The sequence below is a fragment of the Paramormyrops kingsleyae genome, chromosome 2 (assembly GCF_048594095.1).
Source record: "Paramormyrops kingsleyae isolate MSU_618 chromosome 2, PKINGS_0.4, whole genome shotgun sequence".
In the NCBI taxonomy this organism is placed as follows: domain Eukaryota; kingdom Metazoa; phylum Chordata; class Actinopteri; order Osteoglossiformes; family Mormyridae; genus Paramormyrops; species Paramormyrops kingsleyae.
Genome location: NC_132798.1, coordinates 19,139,451 through 19,163,066, shown reverse-complemented (window position 1 = coordinate 19,163,066; position 23,616 = coordinate 19,139,451). Strand labels below are relative to the sequence as shown.

General features: G+C 48.1%; 1 protein-coding gene across 1 annotated transcript in view; it reads right to left on the bottom strand.

The window, feature by feature from the left end:
- hmcn2 (hemicentin 2) overlaps positions 1-23,616 on the bottom strand; it is a 63,526-nt gene that overhangs the window by 13,846 nt on the left and 26,064 nt on the right. Inside the window, exons 27-65 of the mRNA XM_072707514.1 lie at positions 23,314-23,444; positions 22,821-22,968; positions 21,809-21,935; positions 21,425-21,582; positions 21,032-21,310; positions 19,562-19,689; positions 18,913-19,063; positions 18,552-18,779; positions 17,987-18,100; positions 16,399-16,586; positions 16,222-16,318; positions 15,752-15,913; positions 14,993-15,106; positions 14,520-14,716; positions 13,946-14,027; positions 13,665-13,796; positions 12,451-12,594; positions 12,155-12,314; positions 11,932-12,056; positions 11,655-11,838; positions 11,462-11,559; positions 10,745-11,023; positions 9,959-10,146; positions 9,702-9,783; positions 9,494-9,630; positions 9,138-9,279; positions 8,366-8,510; positions 7,943-8,070; positions 7,684-7,840; positions 7,441-7,562; positions 6,773-6,937; positions 6,582-6,689; positions 5,512-5,646; positions 4,521-4,655; positions 3,207-3,476; positions 2,654-2,844; positions 1,164-1,377; positions 745-879; positions 90-280 (exon numbers count right to left, since the gene is read on the bottom strand). Of these exons, the coding sequence (XP_072563615.1) occupies positions 90-280; positions 745-879; positions 1,164-1,377; positions 2,654-2,844; positions 3,207-3,476; positions 4,521-4,655; positions 5,512-5,646; positions 6,582-6,689; positions 6,773-6,937; positions 7,441-7,562; positions 7,684-7,840; positions 7,943-8,070; positions 8,366-8,510; positions 9,138-9,279; positions 9,494-9,630; positions 9,702-9,783; positions 9,959-10,146; positions 10,745-11,023; positions 11,462-11,559; positions 11,655-11,838; positions 11,932-12,056; positions 12,155-12,314; positions 12,451-12,594; positions 13,665-13,796; positions 13,946-14,027; positions 14,520-14,716; positions 14,993-15,106; positions 15,752-15,913; positions 16,222-16,318; positions 16,399-16,586; positions 17,987-18,100; positions 18,552-18,779; positions 18,913-19,063; positions 19,562-19,689; positions 21,032-21,310; positions 21,425-21,582; positions 21,809-21,935; positions 22,821-22,968; positions 23,314-23,444 (6,071 nt within the window). The remainder of the gene's footprint in view (positions 1-89; positions 281-744; positions 880-1,163; positions 1,378-2,653; positions 2,845-3,206; positions 3,477-4,520; positions 4,656-5,511; positions 5,647-6,581; positions 6,690-6,772; positions 6,938-7,440; positions 7,563-7,683; positions 7,841-7,942; positions 8,071-8,365; positions 8,511-9,137; positions 9,280-9,493; positions 9,631-9,701; positions 9,784-9,958; positions 10,147-10,744; positions 11,024-11,461; positions 11,560-11,654; positions 11,839-11,931; positions 12,057-12,154; positions 12,315-12,450; positions 12,595-13,664; positions 13,797-13,945; positions 14,028-14,519; positions 14,717-14,992; positions 15,107-15,751; positions 15,914-16,221; positions 16,319-16,398; positions 16,587-17,986; positions 18,101-18,551; positions 18,780-18,912; positions 19,064-19,561; positions 19,690-21,031; positions 21,311-21,424; positions 21,583-21,808; positions 21,936-22,820; positions 22,969-23,313; positions 23,445-23,616) is intronic.

Here is a 23,616-nt window from a genome sequence, read left to right as displayed (position 1 = left end):
GGTGTGATGACCGTGTCAGTGCAGGATGTGATGACCGTGTCAGTGCAGGGTATTAGCTTGTACAGAGAGCATCCAAAGCAGGCCCCTACCAGCACGCCATAAATGGCTAGGGAGCCATTGTGAAGGCTGTGTAAGCGCAGAGTGTTCAGCAGGGGGCGGCCATCTCGGCTCCAGCGCCGGGTGGGCATGGGGTCACCTCGCATCGGACAGTCCAGCATGGCCAAGCGCCCCAGTGCCACGGTCTGGATGGTGTGCGCCTCCCCTCTCAGGACTGGGGGCTCTGAGGAAATGGAGAAGTATTTTTAAACTACTTCTGCATAAAATGAGGCATCAAAATCCACAGTGGGTGGGGACATTTGGCATGTCTCTCATTAGTTAGAACAGTTCCTGTTAGAACAAATCAGATAACTCGAAACCTTCCCTTCATTTCCCTTATTGCTATGACAACCTACTCCCACTGAACAAATGTTAAGCAGAAAGTTAACCTCTCCAGCTTATTTTATTATTATTATTATTATTATTATTATTATTATTATTATTATTATTATTATTATTACTACTATTCAGTGTTATTTCAAGTTAAATATATCATATGTCATAATACATAATGTGATGTTTGCAGAAAAATGATCATGTTGTCCTGGGTGCTTGAGCTTGTTCTGACACAGGGCACCAGGTCCATTCCTGCTGATGTCAGCACCATGCCTGTGTGGAAGCGCCTGGACATTTGGCTGGATGTCTCACCCCGAACCCGCACAAAGGAGAGCGCCCGGATGGCGCCCACGCTGTTCTCAGCCACGCACACATAGGTGCCTGCGTCAGTCAGAGTCACGTTCTCGATGAGCAGGGAGCTCCGGCCAGCCTCATCCACACTGGGCCCTGGTGGAGGCAGATGGACAGCCGTTAGCCGTTAGCCACCTCCCAGCTTACCAACCGGATTAAGTGACATTAAGTGACAGTTGCATTTTGCCAGTTGTTTTCAATTTTATCTATTATTTCTGTGCAACTCAAAGGGTGACCCCTCCCCACTGAAGGTACTGTTTGTTTAAACACCATGCCACCGACAGTGCCACCTGTTGGCCTCATACAACACCCACCCACAAGGCCTGACAGCGAGGTGCTTCAGCCCCTGCCCCGGGCTCCATCCTCCCAGTCTGGCCTACCTGGGAAGGGGCTGTTGTTGGCCATCCACATGACAGCGGGTGTGGGCGTTCCCTGGGCATGGCAGGACAGGCTGAGGCGCTGGCCCACGTTCAGGGTCACATCGCCAGGCAGCTCCTTGAAGGCGGGGCGCCGGTTGACATGTAGATGAGCCTGCTGTCGGGCCGTGCCAGCGGTGTTCACTGCCACACATGTGTACATGCCCGCGTCAGCCGGCTGTGGGGAGCACAGGAAGAGGGAGGGGCCAACAGAGGCGTGCAAAGGTAAGTCAGGGTAAACCATCACTGGGTATTTTTAAATTCATGGGAGGACAAAGAAATGAAAGAAAGGGTGCGTTCGACTTCATGCAGCCGCTTACAGCGCTGGCTTAAAGCAATGCATTCTGGTCCTGATGCAATGCATCATGGTTAGATATTTTTTGTCCGGCGCTGCAAAACGTCACCACACGCCACCATGTCACATGGTACAAAAACCTCGCGAGAGCAAGACGACTTAAGACAGATCGTGCAGCACCTCTCAGCCGGCTGCACAAACTGGAACCGCCTCCGTGACGACACAACTTTGCCCTTATTGGCTGAAGAACGTGACGTTTGTATGACGTTTGTATCCCAGGAAATTCTGATGCGTTATCTGCTATTTCTCCTGAATATCACGTAAAGCAGTGAGAACTGGTTTTCAGTTAATTTACCTCGTAAAATAAAATTTAAATAAGTGACATAAATGCTCTAATAGTACACGTAAGTTAGTGATTTATTTATTGTTAGTTACTGTAATGATGCGCTGCTTTGTTTGTTTAATCGTCCAGTCTGTGAATTGCATTGTATACAGTACATGACAATAAAAACTTTGAATCCTTGAAATACGTGTCTTTGATCTTTTTCCTGGCAGCTATCTTTTTACACAGGGCCACTATACACAATAGTTTATTTTTTTTCCACTGCTAACAGTTTGGATCAGGAGTTGGTTATTGTAAAAGAAGTAATGTGCATGGCGGTGATATTTGTATAGATTTATCTACACCCTTCTGGCAGGGCTGCCATTGCAGTCAGGTCTCGCAGACTAAGAGGAGTAGAAGTTGTCCGACTTGGCTGCAGTCAGTTTATACTCCACCCCTGCAGCCGCCGGCAGATCTCGCTCCACGTCACGTCAGCTGCAGACAGACCTAAGTCCTACGTCAAAGGCACCGCACCCAAAGAAAGCCAGATGACATGAGAGGAGAGGAACCAGAAACTCCCCAGTAAGGAGAAAAAACCTCTGGGGGTCCAAGGTCAGCTGGCTGCACATGCTAACATTATAAGAAAGAAAGAGTGGGCTTGCTTGGTAAAAGCAAGATGTAAACTGTGAGTCATGCCAAAGTCCATCAATCGCTATGTTGGCCTGTGTAGGGTGGCTGATTGAAGTATGCACCCCCGACAATAAATACAACCTTAAGGTTCAATGTGAACATATCTGGGTCGTTAACCTATCAGGACCACTAGCTTCTGCCTCTGACCTCTGCCCTTTCGATGATCAGCTCCCCAGAACGCAGCATGGTGAACTTCCCCGGGACGGCCCTCAACGCCACACCTTCCTTCTCCCATGTCACCCTGGGCTCTGGAGAACCCTGGGCAGCACAGGGCAGAAGGGCCTGGAATCCCTGGATGACGGACAGTTCCGACTGTCCAACTGGAATCATTGGTGGAACTGAGCAAGAGAGAAAGTTGCAACGCAGATGGTTGAAACCAGTCAAGTGATACGTGATAGAACATTTCAAAATGAAGTGATTCTTTTTAGCATATCTTTTGGTTTGTCATTGGATGCAGCTTAACTACTTTTATGATGCTGAGAAAAGTAAGCAGGGGCATATACAAGAACAGGACCACAGGGGCACTGACCCTAGCTGAAAGCTGACTGGTCTCATCCCTTGTCACTCACCAACACAAAACATCTCATTCGTTAATGATAATGTTGGCCCTTTTACACCCACTACCTTGAAAAAAGTCTAGAATTGCCCCTGAAATTGAGTTGATGAGGGTTGGGAAAATCAAATCACCAGTGCAGCTCACCATGGACAATGAGCCGGACATCAGCACTACCGCGGCCGGCCGGGTTGCTGGCGGAGCAGGTGTAGAGGCCGCTGTCTGTGCGCTGCACAGCAGCGAGCCACAGAGTGCCATTGGCGAACATTCGCAGCCGCGCCCCCTCGGCCACGGGCCGCCGGTCCCGCAGCCATGTGATCTCAGGCGTCGGTTGGCCCTCCACCTGGCATCGCAGGCTGACTGGCTGGCCCAGCACCGCCACCTGCTCCGGGTGCGCTGCGGTGATCACGGGGGGCACTGTGGGGGGCAGACGCGATAACAGGGATAGAATGAGGGAAAGGGGCTTACGTTCACGGCAGAGATACGTCACCTCGACTTCACGTCGGTGTTAAATGATCATGAGAATTTACATAAATCAGAAAGATAAAATTGAATTAACAAGGCGCAGGCAGCTCCTGACTGACGCAAGTAATCCATTAAACATAAATCCGATTTTACATAAGCTGAATTTACCTTCCCCATCATTAAAGACACCTTATAGCAAAAAACACCCACCCATCTATCCATCCATTTTCTGTACCCACTGTTCCTATTGAGCGACATGGAGGGTCCAAAGTCTATGAGCACAAGGCAGAGAACAGCCCAGGATGGGGCACCAACCCAAAGCAGGCCACACTCACTCACCAATCACTCACACACCAGTCACTCCCACACCATTCACACCTACAGGCATTTTGATAACTCCAATTAACCTCAGCATGTTTTTGGGCCGTGGAGGGAAACTGGAGTACCCAGAGGAAACTCCACAATGACACAGGGAGAACATGCAAACTCCACACACATGGAGCCATGGCAGAGGCTTGAACCCTGGTCCCAGAGGTGTGAAGCGCTAACTACCGTGCTGCCCTAGCAAAAAAACACATATGCCAAAAATATACTTAGAATAAATACTAAAGAACACATATTATGTAAGTCAAAAGAAACTTCTATGTATGTATTTGTTTTCTGTAATTATGGATTTACATAATTCAGTTTTGCATAAATAGAGCGCTGCTTGTATATACACTGATCAGTGCTGTGAACAGTCATAATCAGTGCAGGATCATATTTCTCTAAATGTGTCACTGTCCAGTGTTCCTCTGGGTGTCCCAGCGGTTGTTGGGATGTTACACCAGTGCAACATTCTGGTTGAGTACTGTATTTCTCACAGACTGTTGCCATGACAACAAAACACACTGCTCTTCCCTGTTAATGTCTAAGTGAACCGACACATTTAGCATACAAAGGATGACCCCCCCCTCCCCGCCCCGCCCCGCCCCCTGGCCCTGGCCCCCATGGTACCTTGTAGGACGAGCCGTGTCCTCCCCGTCGCCGTGCCAGCCTCGTTCTTCGCCAGGCACTCGTACACGCCAGCGTCACCCAGTGTCACCCGAGAGAAGTGCAGCTCGCCGCGGGGAAGGACCGCCAGCCGCGAACCTGAGTGTCCGAAACGGCAGCGATGTGTATCTCTGGGCCTCGGCCAAGACGACCCACATCATAGTACCATGTAGCAATACACAAACCGGTTTGCGCATCATAAAAAAGGTAAAACTTGTATGTAATAATTATCTCTTTATATGGAAATTTTCAGAATTACCAGCCATTCAAATAACAGAATACCGAGTGTCCTCTTCAGTGGTGTAATTCATTTACTTATGAATAGCTTACTACCAATGCCCTAACATAATTATAGTTCTTCAGGTTTACTCTAAAGTTTGTGGTTCTTCCACTATATTTAATTGCCGTATGACAAGTTTTACAAACAACGTGGGACTCATCTTTTGTAGAAAACCCAAACATTCCCATACTTTGGACTTAGCAGGGCATTTTGGAAAGGTATTTCCTAGATCCCATGGTTTTGTACATTACATGTTTGGAATAAGACCTACGTATGATTAAGCGTAGCTAAGCTACAGCCAAGCTACCGTTTTAATATACCAGTTTTGCCATGCTACATCGCTATTTGTAAAAAATAGAAGTTACTGCAAAAGCTAGTGTTTTAAAAGTAGCTGCGCTACTACTAAGCTACTAAGAAAAGTAGATAGTAGTGTCGCTAATTGAAGATAGCTACTCCCCAACACTGCGCAGGACAGCCCATAAAACTCAGTATATGGCCACCTAAAGGCTGTTGGTTCAAATCTCAGCAATGTTGTGATGCACATACATTAATAGACTGTTCCAGCTGCCCAATGATGATTATCCACTCCTGTAAAAGGATAACATCTAAGATCGCTAAGCTATTAATACATTTAATAAAATGTTATGCATATATTTAAGACAATAACTCTCTCACCAGTTGCTATGGGTACGCCCTCCCGTTGCCAAGTAATGGACGGTCTGGGGAAGCCTTGGACGTCACAGGACAGAGCAATCCCACGATGCAACAGCACTTGCACTTCCTCGGCCATGGGCTGTATTTCCGGTGGCTCTGTGTTGGGCACAACACGGATATTGGCTGCTTTTTTTGTTCTTCATGGACATAAACTAATGATTGCTCAAAGGGTAAAATATATATATATATGGTCAGGTCATATAGTCTAAATTATTATTTTTTAAAATCAATTTGTGAACTTTAACAAATTGACCATCAAATGGACACTCTTCCCATGTAGCGTTTCTTGTGGTCTGAGTGCCCCAAGATATCAAAAAACACATTTTAACATCCTATTAACCAGCATAGTGAACTATGCAGCTGACAACCCTCACCAGTTTTGGGGATCCGTAATGGTGCTTTTCCACTGCCACTAGGAACCAAGCCATACCTGACCCATACCGCAAACTGATGGTTTTCCATTATAAATTATGCAAGTTGTACCCAAGCTGTACCCGCACTGACATGCTTATAGCAGGCCGAAAGTGTGCCTAAACCAAGCTGGTTGTGTCACGACCATTTGATTGGTCGAAATACACTGGGACAAAAAAAAAATAAACGGTCATCTGCGTCAATAAGCTAGGGAAAAAAGGACATATTCTATACATTATTCATTACTAGTAGTATCAGAATGTCTATTTATGTATTCAAAATAATTCGGAACTTAAAGAATTACTATAGTACAGAAGAACAGAATGGATTTGTAATGCAGGTTTTCACAAGCTAATAGCAATTCTCACAGACGTGCTAGCAGAAATGAGTACATAGTAAATCATGATGTAAACCATGTGAACGATAAATATGCGCCAATGTTGCTCTCCAAACTTGGCAGCGCCTTTACCAACCCAACCCTTCTGCAGTGGAAAACCGAACCAAGCTGGAACCTCACTGCAACTCGCCTGTCTTCGTGGTACGGGTTGGGTATGGTTCGGTTCCTGTATGTCAATGGAAAAGTGCTGTAAGTCTGTATCCCTGATGGACCCCATACCCACCTTGCACGGTAAGGCTGATGTGCTTGTGTGCGGCGCCAGCGGTGTTGCGGGCGGAGCAGGTGTACCTGCCCGTGTGGCTGGGGACAGCAGCAAGGATCTCCAGAGCCCCTGAGTCACGGGAACACCATCATTGAGGCACTACCTCAACCCACACCCCCCCACACCTCCATATCCTACGGTAGCAGCCTTACCTGTTGGCAGGACCCGATAGCTGGCCCCCCGGGAGCTGAGCTGCGCCCCCCCTTTGGTCCAGCTCACACTGGGCTTGGGACGTCCCAGCGCGTGACACGGCAAGACCACAGGTGACATCGTCACTACTGTGACGGAGGTGACATCATCCACGATGGAAGGAGGAGCTGCAGCAAAGTGAGGTAGAAGATGGGAAGGTCAGTGAACTCAGGGTGGAGATCACTGTCATGCCAAAGAGCTACACAGCTCCAGTGCTTAGAGATGACTGGTGTCATCCTTTAGTAGCCGGTTTCAAGCTTGTATCTTGTCTGTAATTTTAGCAGTTTGTGCTTTGGTGGGTTTTGGACGTGATCGGTAGGTTGCGGGTTCAATTCCTAGGGTTGGATGAGTGATTTCACAGATGGGCCCATGAACAAGGTCCTTAATTCCCAATTGCCCCAGGGACTAACTGACCCGGCTTTCTTACGAATGTACATTGCTATGGATTACAGCTAAATAAATAAAATCTAAATGATGCTTAGAGCATAAATCACTCAGACTTACTGATCTCAGGTTTTGTTACATAAGTAAGTTATAATAAATAGCACTGCAGGAAAGTGGGATATAGGGACATTACTGGGGGAATTAGAAAAAAAATAGATTAAATATATTTTTTAGGCTGATAAAACACCTTGCAGGATGACCTCAATGACCCTTCGCTCCTCTCCAACCTCATTGGCTGCTGTGCATTCGAAATATCCTTCATCCTGATCAGACGGGGCCAGAATGACCAGGGAGCCAGAGGAGAGTAACCTTAAAAGGGAGAATCCCGAGGAAATCGTTACAAGATCATTAAAGCAGCGCAAAACCGGCAAAAGCCAGACAGACGTATTCTGGATCTTTCTCACTTCCCATGAAGTGGGACCAGGAATACCTGTAGGCTCCGGACTGCTGGGTGAGGTCGAGGGGTGTCCCATTTCTTCTCCAGGACACCTTGGGTGGAGGTACACCTATGGTGTCACAGCTCAGGACTGCCCTCATGCCCGTCGTCATGGTGACGTTGAAGGGGCCAGGACCAATGGAAGGACCCACTTTGGTGACAGGTGAGAGGAATGGTGAGGTGAGAAACGCTGACCCTTTACACACTGTAGCCATCTCAACTAAAGAATATGGACTTTTGGAGTTCTGAGTACCGAACACGCGCAGGTCCATTCCACGGTGATCAGAACCAGCAGGGTTGGAGGCCACGCAGTAGTACCGACCGGCATCAGACGCCTGGGTTGCCCCGATGCGCAGCGATCCCTCCGCTGCACTGGTGAACCTGGGATATCGGTGGGCCCAAGGGCACAGACGGAATGGGTGTCTGCAGACCCAGGTTTCATGCTTCTGGGGTTCCACTCAAAAAGCAGCCCCCACTGTAATGGCGATTTGTGGCCCACACAGGGCCCCGTATAAATGTGTGGTTTGAGTGGGGGTAAACGCCACAGTCGCGTGTTAGCATGAGAGCACACACGCTAATACATAGGTTAACATACTACACCAGTCCATGGACTGTGTGAGGGTGCGGTCAGTGTGCATCGGGGTGTTTGGTATTTGGGAGTGGGGGTGAGGTTTACCTGCCCTCTTCCAGCGGCAGTGGGTTTCCATCTTTCCTCCAGGTGACCGAGGGGGTGGGCTCTCCTTCAGCCTCGCAGGGTAGCACAGCAGGCTGATTGACATGCGCTGTCACCATTGACAGCCCAGCTTTGACCAGCGGCGGCGCTGTAAGGGTATAAGGTGACTGAGGATGAAGCCTTTCGAGTACTAAGCAACGTAGCTTAGCCCACAAACGGGTTCCTGTCAGGCAGTTTTGACTGGACCAGCTCACTGTTATCTGAGACCTCCTTACAAAGACTGGCAGTACCATCTAAAGGCAGCAGGTGGAGCAGTGATTACGGACACCTGACGGTTATCGGATGGCTCCTCTTTTAATAAAACGGATATTTGTACAATTGTAAAAATAAGCCAGACTATAACTTTTTTTAACAAAAGGGTTGGGCTGCCATGTGACCATTGGGGGTTGTGGATATCCTGTGGTGGGACTCCGTCATTCACATCACCTGTGTCTCATCATATAAAACTGGCAGCTGCCTCAAAAAACCAGAGCCTGATGCCTGATCCCATAATGCACTGGGGCCTTTCCTCAAGCCAGCATCAGTTTGACTGTCCCTCATGTCTCCCTTCATGCTGATTCCAAGATGACTTGAGTTTTATCCCTGCCCACCATTCTGATAAATCCGTCCCAACTCTGGTCCTGATACAAAGGCCCAGTTCCTGTGTCATGTGGTTCTGAACGTCCTTCTGTCCTTTTTGCCATCAGGAGTAAGACCCCACTGGTGATGAACTCACAGAGGATCTTCACCACGAAGGACAAGCTGGTGCTCCCCGCCGTGTTGGAAACCACACAGCTGTAGTGGCCGCCATCCTGGGGCTGTGCATCCTGGATCTCCAGAAACTGTCCCCCTGCCAGGCTCCGGATGCGTCCGGTCACCTGCGGCCAGCGGGAGAGAAATGGTCCCATCCAGCTGATCAAGAAGGTGGCCCACAACATGGCACAACATGGAAGAGATGTAGGCATTCTCACATAGGTACCTCACTGAGGTACCCATGGATCACATGGGGGCATGGTGAGATTAGATTATGTGTTGCATAATATCTACGTGATGCGTTCATTCACTACTCCGCATCATCCCGCCTCCTCACACCTGTAGCTGGATATCATCTTTGAGCCACTTGATGTCAGGTGGAGAGTCACTGTCTGGCTGACACTCCAGAGTCAGGTGACCTTTGGTCACCACAGTCACAGTCCTGAAATCACCAGCACCCAGAAGGGTTGGAGGCACTGGGAGAGGGAGGAACATTTCAGTGTGGAACTCTGGGAGGCAAACTGCCCAGCAGCAGGATATCATTTACCTTGAACATGAACCCAGTGGTTCCTCCCATCCTCTCCAGCAGGACTGCTGGCCAGGCAGGTGTACAGTCCTGCATCCTCCACCTGTGGTTGGTGCATTAAACATATACGTTCAGGCTTCCTGTTACACACACTGGGCTACCAGTGGTAGACAAAGCAACCAAAAAGGTCCTGAACCAGGAAGCTTATAAACTGAGTAGCCTGTTGTCTCTTTTGGCTAAAGTACTCTGTAGGTCTCAGGACTATGTAAGTGACTCACCTGCACCTCAGTGATCCTCAGAAGCGCCCCGTCTCCCTGCACAATGTCCACATCCACTAGGGGGAGCCCATCCTTAAGCCAGCTAAGAGTGGGAGGGGGAACCCCTTCAGCCACACACTCGAGTTCTAGGAGGCTGTTCACAGGGACGGACACTTCCTCTGGAGAACCTGAGCTGATCTTAGGAGGCTCTTTGTGAAATAACAAACACCACAACTTCGGTCATCACAGACAGAAAAACAACAGAGATCAGAATGAGTCTGCATTCAAGCACACTTGCATATCAGAAGCACATGTCCAGTCATTAGATTCTTTCATCACTTTCAAGAAATGCCTGAAGACCCATCTGTTCCAGGAATATCTCTACTAGCCTGATGCCTCTGCATGCTCCCTAAATGTTCTTAATTTCTTGCTTCTGCTGGTCATTGAATAGTCTTATTGGGTTCTTGCTTTGTTAGAGGATGTTGTGTAGCTCTTGCTCCATTACTGCTTACACTTGTAGCTGGGCATTCACTGGAAGCTCAGCCTAACTGCACTTAAGCCCAGTGGATGCCTCAACAGCATTAAGTTTGTAATGTGCTATTTGCCATGCTTTGAATAAAAGTATCTGCTAAATAAAAATAAATGTAAAGGTAAACCTATTAGTGTGGTACATATGATTTGTCAAAATCCCAGAAGTGGAAATATTGCCATATCCTTCAGAAATACACCTAAACAATGTATCATAACCAATGTGTACATGTCTAAAAGCTTGGAATAACTGGTGAACTGAAGTGGGTCTTTTCTCACCCAGAACCGTCAGGTTGAAGGTCTTGGTGCTGCTGCCAGCTGCATTACTGGCCACACAACTGTAGAGGCCGGCATCATGGGATGCCACAGCAGTGAGATGCAGCCGTGTCTCCTGGCCATCCAGAAGCAGGTTTCGGTGCAGCGACAGAGGTTGACCGTCCTTCAACCAGGAGAGGGAGGGTGGAGGCATGCCCCGGGCCTCACACGATAGCGTCACCAGTGACCCTTGCACCACTGTCACCTGCTCCACTGGCTCCATGTGAGCCAATAATGGAGGTACTGCAAGTGACGGGAAAAGGCGAAGGGCTGAAGTGTTAGCAAAAAAACATTAGCAGCAAAGTGTTAGCATCAAAATGTTAGTGCCAATGTATAAGCCCAAAAACATTTGCAACAAAGTGTTTGAATCGAAATATTAGCAGCAAAGTGTTACCATCAAAATGCACTAAAATATCAGCCTAATGTTAGTAAGGCCAGCAGAACTTGGGCTGGTGTAAGTAAACAAGATTGTCCATGCATCTTGTCTTCCACAGACGGCTTCACCATTTTTGGAGGAGACATTTGTGAAAAACAGTTTCTCTCTGACCTAAAAATGTTAGAGACAAAGCATTCACATCAAAATGTTAGCAGCAAAGTATTAGCCCCAAAGAATCAGCATAGAAATGTTAGCAGAAAAACGTTAGCATCAAATGTTAGCACCAAATGTATCTTAAAACATACCTTGGACCAGAAGGTTGTAGCTAAGCTCAGCCAGACCTGCCTGGCTTCGAGCCACACACGTGTAGATACCAGAGTCGGACAGCTGGACTGGTGAGATCCTGAAAGCAAGTGTTTGGAAGCTCAGTCCTGCATCACTGTTCATAATACTGTAGGAAGAGAGTGTGTGGGAAGCGGGATAAAGGGGTGCGCTCACCTGAGGACCTTGTCAGCAGAGAGGAGGCGGGTGCGGGGAGAGAGGAGTAGAGGCCGCCCATTCTTCAACCAGCTGATCTGGGGTAGGGGGCTGCCCACTGCGTGGCACTCCAGTGTCACCATGCTGTCCAGGGAGGCCTGCACCTCCTGGGGGGTTTCTGTCATACCCTCTATGGATGGGGGCTCTATGACACAAAGATTAGTCACGAGGCATGCAGCAATATGCTGATAAGCCAATCAACTCTAACTCAGCTTAGCTAAACGGGATCTCAACTGACCTGTCACAGAGAGAGTGAAGACCTTGCTTTCCCGCCCAGCTGCACTGACAGCCAAACAGGTGTATGTCCCAGAGTCCTCTGGCCGCAGAGTCAGCAGGGTAAGAGTCCCCCCATCTGGAGACAAGCTGCGAATATGCAAGTGCAGGGGATCAGTGACCGCATTACCCATGAAAACCCACATTCTAGTGCATCCCTCCATGGAGGTCAAAAAAACAAAACCAACCGCAAATGTTGAATATCGACAGAGTCCAGCGCTTCCCCGTCCTTCAGCCAGGTCAGCTGGGGTGTCGGGATGCCTGTTGCACGACACTCCAAGGACAGCTTGTCTCCAATTGGTGCACTGATCTCAGATGCATAGCCTGAGTCCAGGATTGTGGGGGCAACTGGACCACAGGTGAGCATGCATAGAAACTAAGGGTTAATACAGTGAAAACGTGTATTAGCCTGCTAAAAACAATACAGGTTAACAGGATGAAAATACAAGTAACATGGAGGCAGTAAGCTGAAGGTCCTCCTTACCTTGCACAGTCAGCCTGTACTCCTTGCGTGACTCTCCCTCGATGTTCTTGGCCACACAGGTATAGATGCCAGCATGGGAAAGCTGGAGAGGACCCAACTCCAGACGATTCCCCCGAATGGCCCACTTCCACTTCACACTGCTCTCTGTGCACCAAATGGAAAGAAATGAGGGGTGCATGAGAACATGTTTGGCATGTGTGAATGAGGCAATCGGCCAATGAAAGTGTCCTTGGGAATGTTGGGGGAATGAGGCAATTGGCTGATGAAAGTGTCCTTGGGAATGTTGGGGGAATGAGGCAATTGGCTGATGAAAGTGTCCTTGGGAATGTTAGGGGAATGAGGCAATTGGCTGATGAAAGTGTCCTTGGGAATGTTGGGGGAATGAGGCAATTGGCTGATGAAAGTGTCCTTGGGAATGTTGGGGGAATGAGGCAATCGGCTGATGAAAGTGTCCTTGGGAATGTTGGGGGAATGAGGCAATTGGCTGATGAAAGTGTCCTTGGGAATGTTGGGGGAATGAGGCAATCGGCTGATGAAAGTGTCCTTGGGAATGTTGGGGGAATGAGGCAATCGGCTGATGAAAGTGTCCTTGGGAATGTTGGGGGAATGAGGCAATCGGCTGATGAAAGTGTCCTTGGGAATGTTGGGGGAATGAGGCAATCGGCTGATGAAAGTGTCCTTGGGAATGTTGGGGGAATGAGGCAATCGGCTGATGAAAGTGTCCTTGGGAATGTTGGGGGAATGAGGCAATCGGCTGATGAAAGTGTCCTTGGGAATGTTGGGGGAATGAGGCAATCGGCTGATGAAAGTGTCCTTGGGAATGTTGGGGGAATGAGGCAATCGGCTGATGAAAGTGTCCTTGGGAATGTTGGGGGAATGAGGCAATTGGCTGATGAAAGTGTCCTTGGGAATGTTGGGGGAATGAGGCAATTGGCTGATGAAAGTGTCCTTGGGAATGTTGGGGGAATGAGGCAATTGGCTGATGAAAGTGTCCTTGGGAATGTTGGGGGAATGAGGCAATTGGCTGATGAAAGTGTCCTTGGGAATGTTGGGGGAATGAGGCAATTGGCCAATAAAACGTGTTGAATGGAATGTTGGATCAAATTTTAGTTATACATGTTTAGCAGATGTTCAAATTGACATGTTAAATGATTAATGTTATTTACCAGCCCATTTGAGTCAGTTGGCTAAGAATCCCCAAACTCTTTCCTCACCAATAGAAGAGCCATCCTTGAGCCAAGTGATGCTGGGGGCTGGGACCCCCGTGGCCTCGCACAGCAGTGTGACATGGGAGCCAACGGTGTGAGTGAGGGTCTCCTCTAGAGGGTGCTCCAGAACAGGGGGTGCTGAGGATGGCACAAGATAATAAACGTGTAACAGCATGCCTGTGAAAATGGTATCAGCAGTATCTAGAGCCTGTTTATAAAAGGCTAAACAGGTAGAGAATACATACAAATTGAAGCAGCCAAATAAAAAGAGGCTCTTTGGGTCTCACCATGGACAGTGAGACGGAAGCTCCAGTCAACCTGCCCAGCGATGTTGGAAACCTTACAGATGTACATGCCACTGTCTGACACCTGGAGACACAAGAAAAAACTCATCACAGGCAACATTCAACATGAAACATACACCCTACCAAGGGAACAAGACACCATGCATGCTAAAAGACACAGTAAACGTGCACTAAACCATATTTAGGGTAACAAACGTCTTTGTGTATATGACGTCAACAGAATAGGAACTATGTAGGATCAAGTTAAGTTATTAGTTAAGTTCTCCCCAAAAGAGCTTGATGGGCCGAATGGCCTCCTCTCGTTTGTAAATTTCTTATGTTCTTATGTTCTTATATACACATGCCCCCATTTCCATGTAGGTGCACCTGAGAGGCACATTGGGAGTTAACGAGACAGGGAGACATTGTATCTGCATCTCAGTAATCCAGATTTGACAATTTGTACATGTGATTATGTTAACACATCCCTGAAGGGCTCAGCTCCAACCCTTCATGCTGGTGTGAAGGTTTTCTGTGTGTTTAAGCAGAATCAAGTTAGCTTAGGGAGACCACGTACCTGCACCCCTGTAATCTGGAGGAGGTGGCCCTCTATCTCCAGCCTGCCCCCTGGCACCATCTGGAGCCCGTTGTGGTACCAGGTGACCTCAGGCTCTGGTGTACCCTGAGCTTCGCACCGGAGCAAGACGTTCGAGCCAACTTGTGGGGTCACGACCTCTGACTCGAAATTGCCACGTGGCTTCAGCGTAGGTGGAGCTTTGAGGAAAAAGACGGGTTATGTGCAGAAGACAACTAACCGCCTAACTCTCAAAAGAGCTACAATAACCGCTTTCCCAGTATAACAGGATACAGGATCACTGTGATAACAACTCTGTTAAATTGACGCTCATGTACGTATGGAGTTGAAATAGAACAAAAACGGCTCAATACAATGAAATTAAAAGCTTTTTATTATATGTCTTATTTTTTTGTTTAGACGATTATAAACAGACTGCCTGAGGACCCAGTGTTAGCTGTTAGAAAGCACCATACCGTAGACACTGAGCTCGATGCTCTTCTGATCCTGTCCTGCAGCGTTGGTGGCAGTGCAGACGTACTGGCCGGCATCCTGGAGCCTGGCTCTGGACAGCTGAAGCATCTGTCCCCCTGAAGACAGAACAGGGTCTCCCATGCATTCCTGACAATGTCACCTTGTGTTTAGCAGGCGAAAGGTCAGTGAAAATCAGGCAGGCTTGAGAAATGTTCCCACAGGATGAGCAGGTCTTATAAGAGACATCGTTTGGGTGGCCCCAATAAAGCAGATATCTATTTTACAGCTTTTTGTTTGGTACCAGTCAATCATCAGGCCTTGTTGGGGAGAGTAATTCAAATCAATTTATTTTTATATAGCGCCTTTCACAAAAGAGTCACCCCAAGGCGCTTTACATGAGTGTGTTGTGATACATTCTTACATCATTAAAAGAGAATCATCCAAAAAGGGGGGAAAGAGAAGACAATGAAATGAAAGAAAGAAAGCCAGATGACAACAGAGGAGAGGAACCAAAAACTACTCAGTAGGGGGAAAAAAAACCTTTGGGGGTGCAAGGCTAGCTGCTCTACTGACCCCCCAGGGCATGCTAACAAGAAAGAGTAGGCTTGCTTCCTAAAAGCAGGGTGTAACCTGTAGTCAAGGGCAAAGCCAAAGTCCATCAGTAGTCAGCGGTCAGCCTCATGCACAGGTTAACCTGTACCCACTATCACGTGGAGGGGGGAGAAGGGAGAGGGGAGAGGGGAGAGGGGTGCGGCCCTCACCTGGCAACACGTGGATCCCCGTGCTAAATGCCAGCAGCTGCCCGTCCCGGGTCCAGGTGATCTCTGGGGGGGGGTACGCCTGCACGTCACAAAGCAGGGACACCATGTGACCCTCGATGACGCTCACCTGCTCCTCCTTCGAGCCAATGATCGTCGGCGGAACTGGAATGAGACGTGTATGTTCCGAATACCCATCAGGGAAACATGTATTAACTAGATATGTTATGGCTTCAAAAATGAACCAGTAAAACCTGGGATAAAGAGGGGTAAATTAACAGTCATATATAACATAGCATTACATGTCACAGCATCTTATAACATAAAGATCAAAACCCATGTGGCACGCTAGGGAAGCTTTACCGCCAGCGCCCTAGTAGATTCAAGGGGCCCAGCACTTTATAATTTCATATAAGGCAGGCAGGTCTGCACTGTATGTATCCTGTGGTGTGATAGCCCTGCACCCTCCTCACCCTGAACCGTCAGACTGAAGAGCTTCTCCGCTGTTCCTGCGTGGTTCTCTGCTAGACACAGGTAGCTGGCCATGTCTGCCACCTGCACATCATGGACCTGCATGGAGAGAAGCAGCTCAGTCAACCCTGCACGGGGTCCTTGCTCCTCACCTGGGTGTTGCTGGTGCTCTCGCTCACCTCCAGCACCCGGCCGGCCTCCAGCAGCCGGAAGCGCAGCCCCTCCTCCACGGGCTCCCCATCCCGCAGCCAGGACACGGACGGGGGCGGAGTCCCCGTGGCCTCACACTGCAGTGAGACGGAGCCGTTCAGCACTGCCCCAACCTCCTCCACGAACTCCTCGCTCTGGCCTGAGATCACAGGGGGCACTGTGGACAGAGTAGGTGTTTTAGCGCACACTGTGCACCGATTTACTGAATGTGGGCACACTGAACACAGACATGCTGATCACAGGCACACTGAACATGTGCACACTGAACACTGAGCATGGACACACTGAAGGCAGGCACACTGAAAGTGGGCGCGCTGAACGCAGGCATGCTGAATGTGGGCTCACTGAACACAGGCACGCTGAATGTGGGCTCACTGAACACAGGCACGCTGAATGTGGGCACACAGTGCGGACATGCTGAACGTGGACATGGTAAATACAGGCACACTGAAAATGGACACGCTGAACACAGGCACACTGAAAGTGGACATGCTGAACACTGGCACACTGGATGCGGGTGTATTGAACATGGGCACAGTAAGCATGAACATGCTGAAGGCGGACATACTGAATGCAGGCACACTGAACGACTGAACGTGGGCACACTGAACGCGGGCACACTGAACGACTGAACGTGGGCACACTGAACGCGGGCACACTGAACGACTGAACGTGGACATGCTGAATGCAGACACACTGAACACAGGCACACTGAACACGGGCACACTGAACACGGGCACACTGAACACGGGCACACTGAACACGGGCACACTGAACACGGGCACAAACATTCCGAAGGATGTTTTCATTGGATGATTGCCTAATTCTTCTCCCAACATGCCAAACATGTTCTCATGCATCCCTCATTCCTTTCCATTTGGTGCACAGAGAGCAATGTGCAGTGGAAGTGGGCCAAGTTAACCTGAATATCCACGCAATTCCATTCAAGTAAAAGCAGGGTGTAAATTGTGGTCAGTGAGCCAGCTCCTCATGCAGGGCTGGCTGCCCCCCTCCCAGGCTGACAGAATCACAGGTCTGAGCTCCCCCATGGGAGCCCCAATGCTGTCAGTCCAGGACACAAAGCCTGTGTCTGCAAAGCAGCTAGCTGTGCCCCTTCTGCACTGGATGCATATCACTGAAATCTACTGAAGCACATTTCTGTTCATTCAAATCCATCACCCATGTGCACAACTGCATTCTTTAAACTGTATTTTAACTATATTTTTCTGTCTTATATGCATTTCTCAATACAATATGTTTAAATGCAGAGCCAGGCCTTGGTAAAAGAGAACTAAGCGGCTGCTTAGTGCCCGGTGGCCACCAGGGGGTGCCCTATTCTGGGAAGGAAGTTGACAAATGACAGCTAGATTAATCAAATTTTGCTTAGGGCCCTAAAAAGGGTTGGGCTGGCCCTGTTTGAATATCTTATATATTTATTTTGCATTCATTGTTGTTGCGCTTTGCAACCAACAAGATTGAAATTTCATCGCAGTGTGTGAGCCATGCATCATACAGCTGAAGACCGAGCCCGGGTGGCATGCGGTGGTGGGCACCTACCCAGCACCTCCAGCTGGAAGTGCATGCGGTCCTCTCCCGCCTCGTTTACTGCCTGGCACGTGTACTTCCCGGCGTGCTCCTTCCGGACCTGCGGGATCTGCAGGACCTGACCGCCTTGGAGGAAAACACACCTGCTTTTCAGCATTTGCCTCTGGTGTTTGTTTGCCCTTCATTTTCACATGTGTATTTGCTTTTTACATTTTATTTTGTTTTTATTTACAGGGGTTGCTTTCAAGTGAGTATTGGGAAGGACAATAGAAATAAATCATGTTACCTTTGTACTAGCAGCGTACAATGATATCTTTATAAATAGCTTTTCCACACTCCATCCCCTCCCATTACTGTTTATAATGTCTATAATGCACTTTCAGTTTCCAGTGGCTTTTACAGTGGAGACCACTTATATGTGAGTGGTCTCCAGCTGTCACATGACCTTCTGTGACCAATAAAAATGGGATCTCTGCAAACCTACTTTTTATGGGGCTGGCAGATTTGACAGAGGACCCAATAGGGTGTCCACATGGATGCCTGTCTAAAATCCCTCATGTAAAAGGTGCTCACTCACCAGGCAGCAGCACCACGCCATCCATGGTAGAGAGCTGGCGTCCCTGGTGGTACCAGGTGAGGTGCGGAGGGGGGATGGCATTGCTCTCGCACGACAGGGTGGCCGGGTGGCCCAGCACCACTTCCTGCCTCTCTGTGATCTCCACCCCTTCCTCTGCCCATTCTTCTTCCTCTACTCCCAGACCCCAGGCTGCTGGGCCATTGTTAACGCGATGAAAGATAGGGGGCACTATGGAGATGGGAAAACAACTCAACAATGCAAGAGCTGACAACAGTCGTATTCAGTGTCGGTTTTTTGGTTGAGAGCATTCAAAGTACATTTGCTGTAGACCTTTCATTATAGCTTAACTGGTTACACTGACCCTGAACGGTGACATGGAAGTCTCTCTTTTCCTCTCCGGCGGCATTGGAGACCACACAGGTATACCGCCCCTCGTGGGTCCGCACAGCATTCTCGATGTGCAGGAGATGGCCTTCAACCCGGACCCCGGTGGGAGTGTGGTCCCCTAGTGGCTAGAAAACACAAAGTCTGTTAGAACGCTGTATAAAAGTTCATCTTCAATTCAATTCAATGAATGTATATTTAGGGCCGTTCACAACAGAGTTGCCCAATGGTGCTTGTCAATGATAAAATTTTTGAACTGCTTACAAATTAAATATTTAAACAATATTTTGCATGAAATAATGCAGATATACATAAATATACATCTCATATATGTACATGAGTGTACATATATAATATCTAATTGATTTTGTTTTCATATTAATATTAATTGTATATGTAATAATGATTATATACATAATGAGGTATAAGATATTCATGTTGTATTTCAGTAGCTTTGATTACTGTAGCTGAACTGCTAACACCTTTGGGAGTGAGGCTATTAGATTAACAAATTTATGCTACTGACATAGTCCGGGGTCCAACATGGCCCAGTGACTGAAATGGATTGGGAACCCCTAATGTCCATAATTAAGCTGAATTGCAGGAACACAGACCGCTGCCCCTACCTGTCCGTCTCGGAACCACTGGGTGGTAGGATCAGGGAAGCCTCTGGATGAGCAGGACAGGACCAGGGTGCCACTGACCCGGACTTTGGCTTCGCTGCCACCGGCGCTTCCTTCAATCTTGGGTGGAACTGAGGGAGACACAAAGCTGCCTTTGCTCCACCATTTATACGCGTCACTAATAATGCCATGAACAGAAGGCGAGTGTTTCCTGCCGTCTTTCTGCGCAAACACCTCTGATCACATTCATCACAGCTTATGGACAGCAATCTGAGTTTGACTCTGAGTGTGGCTTTTTTAAATACCGTGGAAATAGCTTATAGATATTATGTCTGTCCGGGTGAAATTGATCACTATAAGCAGATGATCATTATAACCAATTTTTTTCTTCTTATTATTATTGTCTTGGGCAGACTACCATCTAATTGACATTTGTATATTTATTACACAAGTGTAAGGTAATTAAACAGCGCCCCTATTTACTTAAGTTTATTGACAATTTCAAAATACATTACAGCTGTTTCAAACACTTTTCAAATTACAGTACTGTACAAATTAGTTAACTGTGTATAATTCAAATATGCTATAATACAGTACAGTATTGTACATAATATTCAGTTAAATTCAGTTCTATCTATTTATACAGCACATTTACATTGTATCAAAGCGCTTATTGCTGCATTACTGCTGCATCTAGAACGGTCGTTTTTGGCAGTTTATCATAAGCTTTGATTAGTCTATATTTTTCATTGAGGGAAAATAACTTTTTCCTGTCGTATTTTCTGTGCATGCAGCATTAGCCTCAGATAGCTAGCTGGAAGCAGACGAGTTACCACAAGGCAAAATAGACCTATCAAAGTAAAGTAAAAAGAAAAAAGTACCGCAGTTTAAATTTTTTCATATGTTGTCATGTTTAAGTGGACTACCTGATTACTATAAGTGAATTATTTAAACAGTATTTGTACAGGAATGATTCTGCCCAAAGCTTTTTGATCCATATAAGCAGTTGATCACTATAAGTGGGTTCCACTGTATTTGTTATTAAATCACCCCAGGAAGTGTGAAATTACATTCCGGGGTAGATTAACTGATCTGGAAACCCCCGGGCTGACATCAGCATGGACATACAGGTGTTGCTAGTTAAACTCACCGTCCGTCTTTCCCAGGGTGGGTGGGGTGCCTCTTGTTTGTCTGCTATAGCCTCTTACAGCCTGTGCATTAATCCGCCCCTGATTATGTTGGTATTTAGGTGAATGACTGATATTTACAGACGCTAAGCCTTTGTGGCTTTTATTGGAAGGTTGTGGGTTTGAGCTCAGCCTCGGCAGAATAGTCATATCCGTCTTAACCCCCAGCTCCAATGAAGTTTCATCATTATTATTTATATTTAAGCATTTTGCTCGAGCAGAAGCCCATCTGGGACTGGAACTCACGACCCTCATGTCTGTGCCCTCAGCAGATGCGGGCGCTTACCCAGCACCGTCAGGGTGTAGTGCCTGCTGTCAGTGCCAGCGGGGTTGGTGGCGCGGCAGGTGTAGATCCCGGCGTCGTCAGCACGCGCCACGCCCAGTTTCAGGCTCTGCCCCTCGTGCTCGTAGGTCAGCCGGGGCCCGGAGACCAGGGGATGGCCATCTTTCAGCCAGGTGAGGCTGGGAGCAGGGACACCCTCCACCTCACACGAGAGGACAGCGGGGAAGCCCAGCACCACCGAGATCTCGGAGCGCTCGCTTGAGCCTCGGACAGTAGGGGGTGCTATAGTGTCGCGAGGGACAGCAAAAGCAGGCTAGGCATGAGGCTCATCGTGGACCCTGGGGGACATTTTATGAAAAGCAACACAAAAAGCAGGGGCCTGATAAAGGGTCTTACCCTGAACGTTGACTCTGTACTGGCGGCTTTGAGTCCCAGCGTCGTTGATCGCCAAACACTGGTACTGACCATGGTCCCTGAGCCTAGCCAACTTCACCCTCATCACCTGGCCCCCCTCGGAGAACAGGACGTGGGGGTCCCCACTGCGGGAGAGAACCCTGGCAGACGCAGGAGACAGCATAGGTCAAGTGGGAAAGGAGTCTGTCTGCAATGCACCCAGTGAGGGAGAGCCAGGTCTGTGTGTGTGCGTGTGTGTCTGTGTCTCTCTCTCTGTGTCTGTGTGTCCTTCTTTGTCTGTATGTGTCCCTGTCTGTGTACCCTTCTCTGTGTCCTGCACTGTGTGTCCTGTCTGTATGTCCCACACTGTGTGTGTCATGCACTTACTCCCCATCGCGGCTCCACTCCACCCTGGGCACTGGATGTCCACTGACTCGACACTGTAGCTCCACCTCCTGACCTACCACCACCACCAGGTCCTGCACCCCCGAGGAGCCAGAGATCACCGGAGGGGCTACAAACAGACAGCAGACATAAGGAGAAAAGCACAGGCTTACATATATCCATCTATCCATCCATCTATTCATTCATTCATCCAGTCATCCAACTATCCATCCAACCATCTTCTAACTGCCTGTCCTGGTCAGGTCACAGGGTTTTAAATATACATGAACACCAAATCTATAGTAAATGTCAGTTCTGCCTTTGAATACAATGCATTTTACAATGAATTACTAATTGCGCAGGTCAGTGAAATACTTGTATGCAAAGTGGATGCATGGATGGATGCATGGATGGAAGGGACTGATGGATGGATGGACGGATAAATATCATACATCTTATTTTAAAAATGTATGTTGCTTTGGATAAAAGGATAAATGAAATGTACATGTAAATAAATAGATAGTGTTATTATTAAACATGAGCAGTGCTGTCTTATCAATACATAATTCAAAGTAAATGAGCCAAGCTATAAATGACCATTGCCTACAGTCAGTCTACTCAGCTCTTCTAAATGGTCATTTTATCCTTTTATAATCACTGTAAATACAGCTGGCAGTACACTCAGCCCTCAACTAGACTGCAGCATTTTAAGCAGAATCAATTCTCATCAGATTCATGCATCATGTTTTAGCTGCTTGGTTGCTCCTATCCAAAGTGGCCCTTTAATACAGCTGGATTTCCACCTGAAGCGGTTCGGGTCGAGTGCATCTCTCAGTACCGCCATATCTGTCATGTTTATTTTTATAAGGCACCTTTCAAAACCCAAAACTCTTGATAAATAGCAACAGGTTAGCATCACGCTGAGAGGAAACAGATTCGGATCAATGTCAACAGCTATAAAAGTTATACATCATCTGGAAAAACACAAGTGGTAAAAAGCGCATCTGGAGATCACCTTGAACCACAATGTTGTAGTTCCTCCTGGCCTCCCCAGCTGTGTTGACAGCTGTGCAGGAGAACTGCCCGGAATGTTCCGCCTGCACGCGGAAGATCCTTAGCAGCCGCTTTGCATTCTGGAGGTACACCCCAGGGGTATCCACCACCTGCAAGCAGCCAAAGACGCCGGGATTCTAGAAGGAGCAGCTGCAGTAGCACAAGTCCATCGCTAGGTGCCAGTATTTAGTCATAAAACACAAAAAAACACCTTGACCGGGTAGTCTTCCAGTGTCTTACTCATTTGCTGCTTCATGGATGCTGTGTTCCTTTGGGGTGAATTTCTCATGTAATTATGAGATTAATTAAAGCCTGTGAAGGCACGGTAGGGGTTCTGCCCGTTGAATGGTACACCAAGTATGCATCATTAAAATGGAAATCGGATGCAGACAAATTACCAGTATTTTCCGAGATCCGAAAACGTTAAAACATTCCCCCAGAGAGCCAAGACTCACGGGTCGGCCATCTTTGGCCCAGGTGATGGCAGGGGGGGGAACGCCAAAGGCGTCACAGGCCAGGGTGAGCGGCTGCTGAAGGGTGACAGTGAGGTTTAGGGGCTGCATGTCCTCCTGCATCTCTGGGGGGACTGGTGACGGGACGGTGAGAGAGAGGGGAGGGCGGGAAAAGTGCAACTTTTGAAAAGCATTTGTTGCTACAGTTAAGAAGCTGTGTGGCTTCGTGCACAAAGAGCAGCTTTGCATATAAGCGTGTAGCTAAAGACGGCGGGCAGACTGCTGTCGCATTTACTCACAGACTGG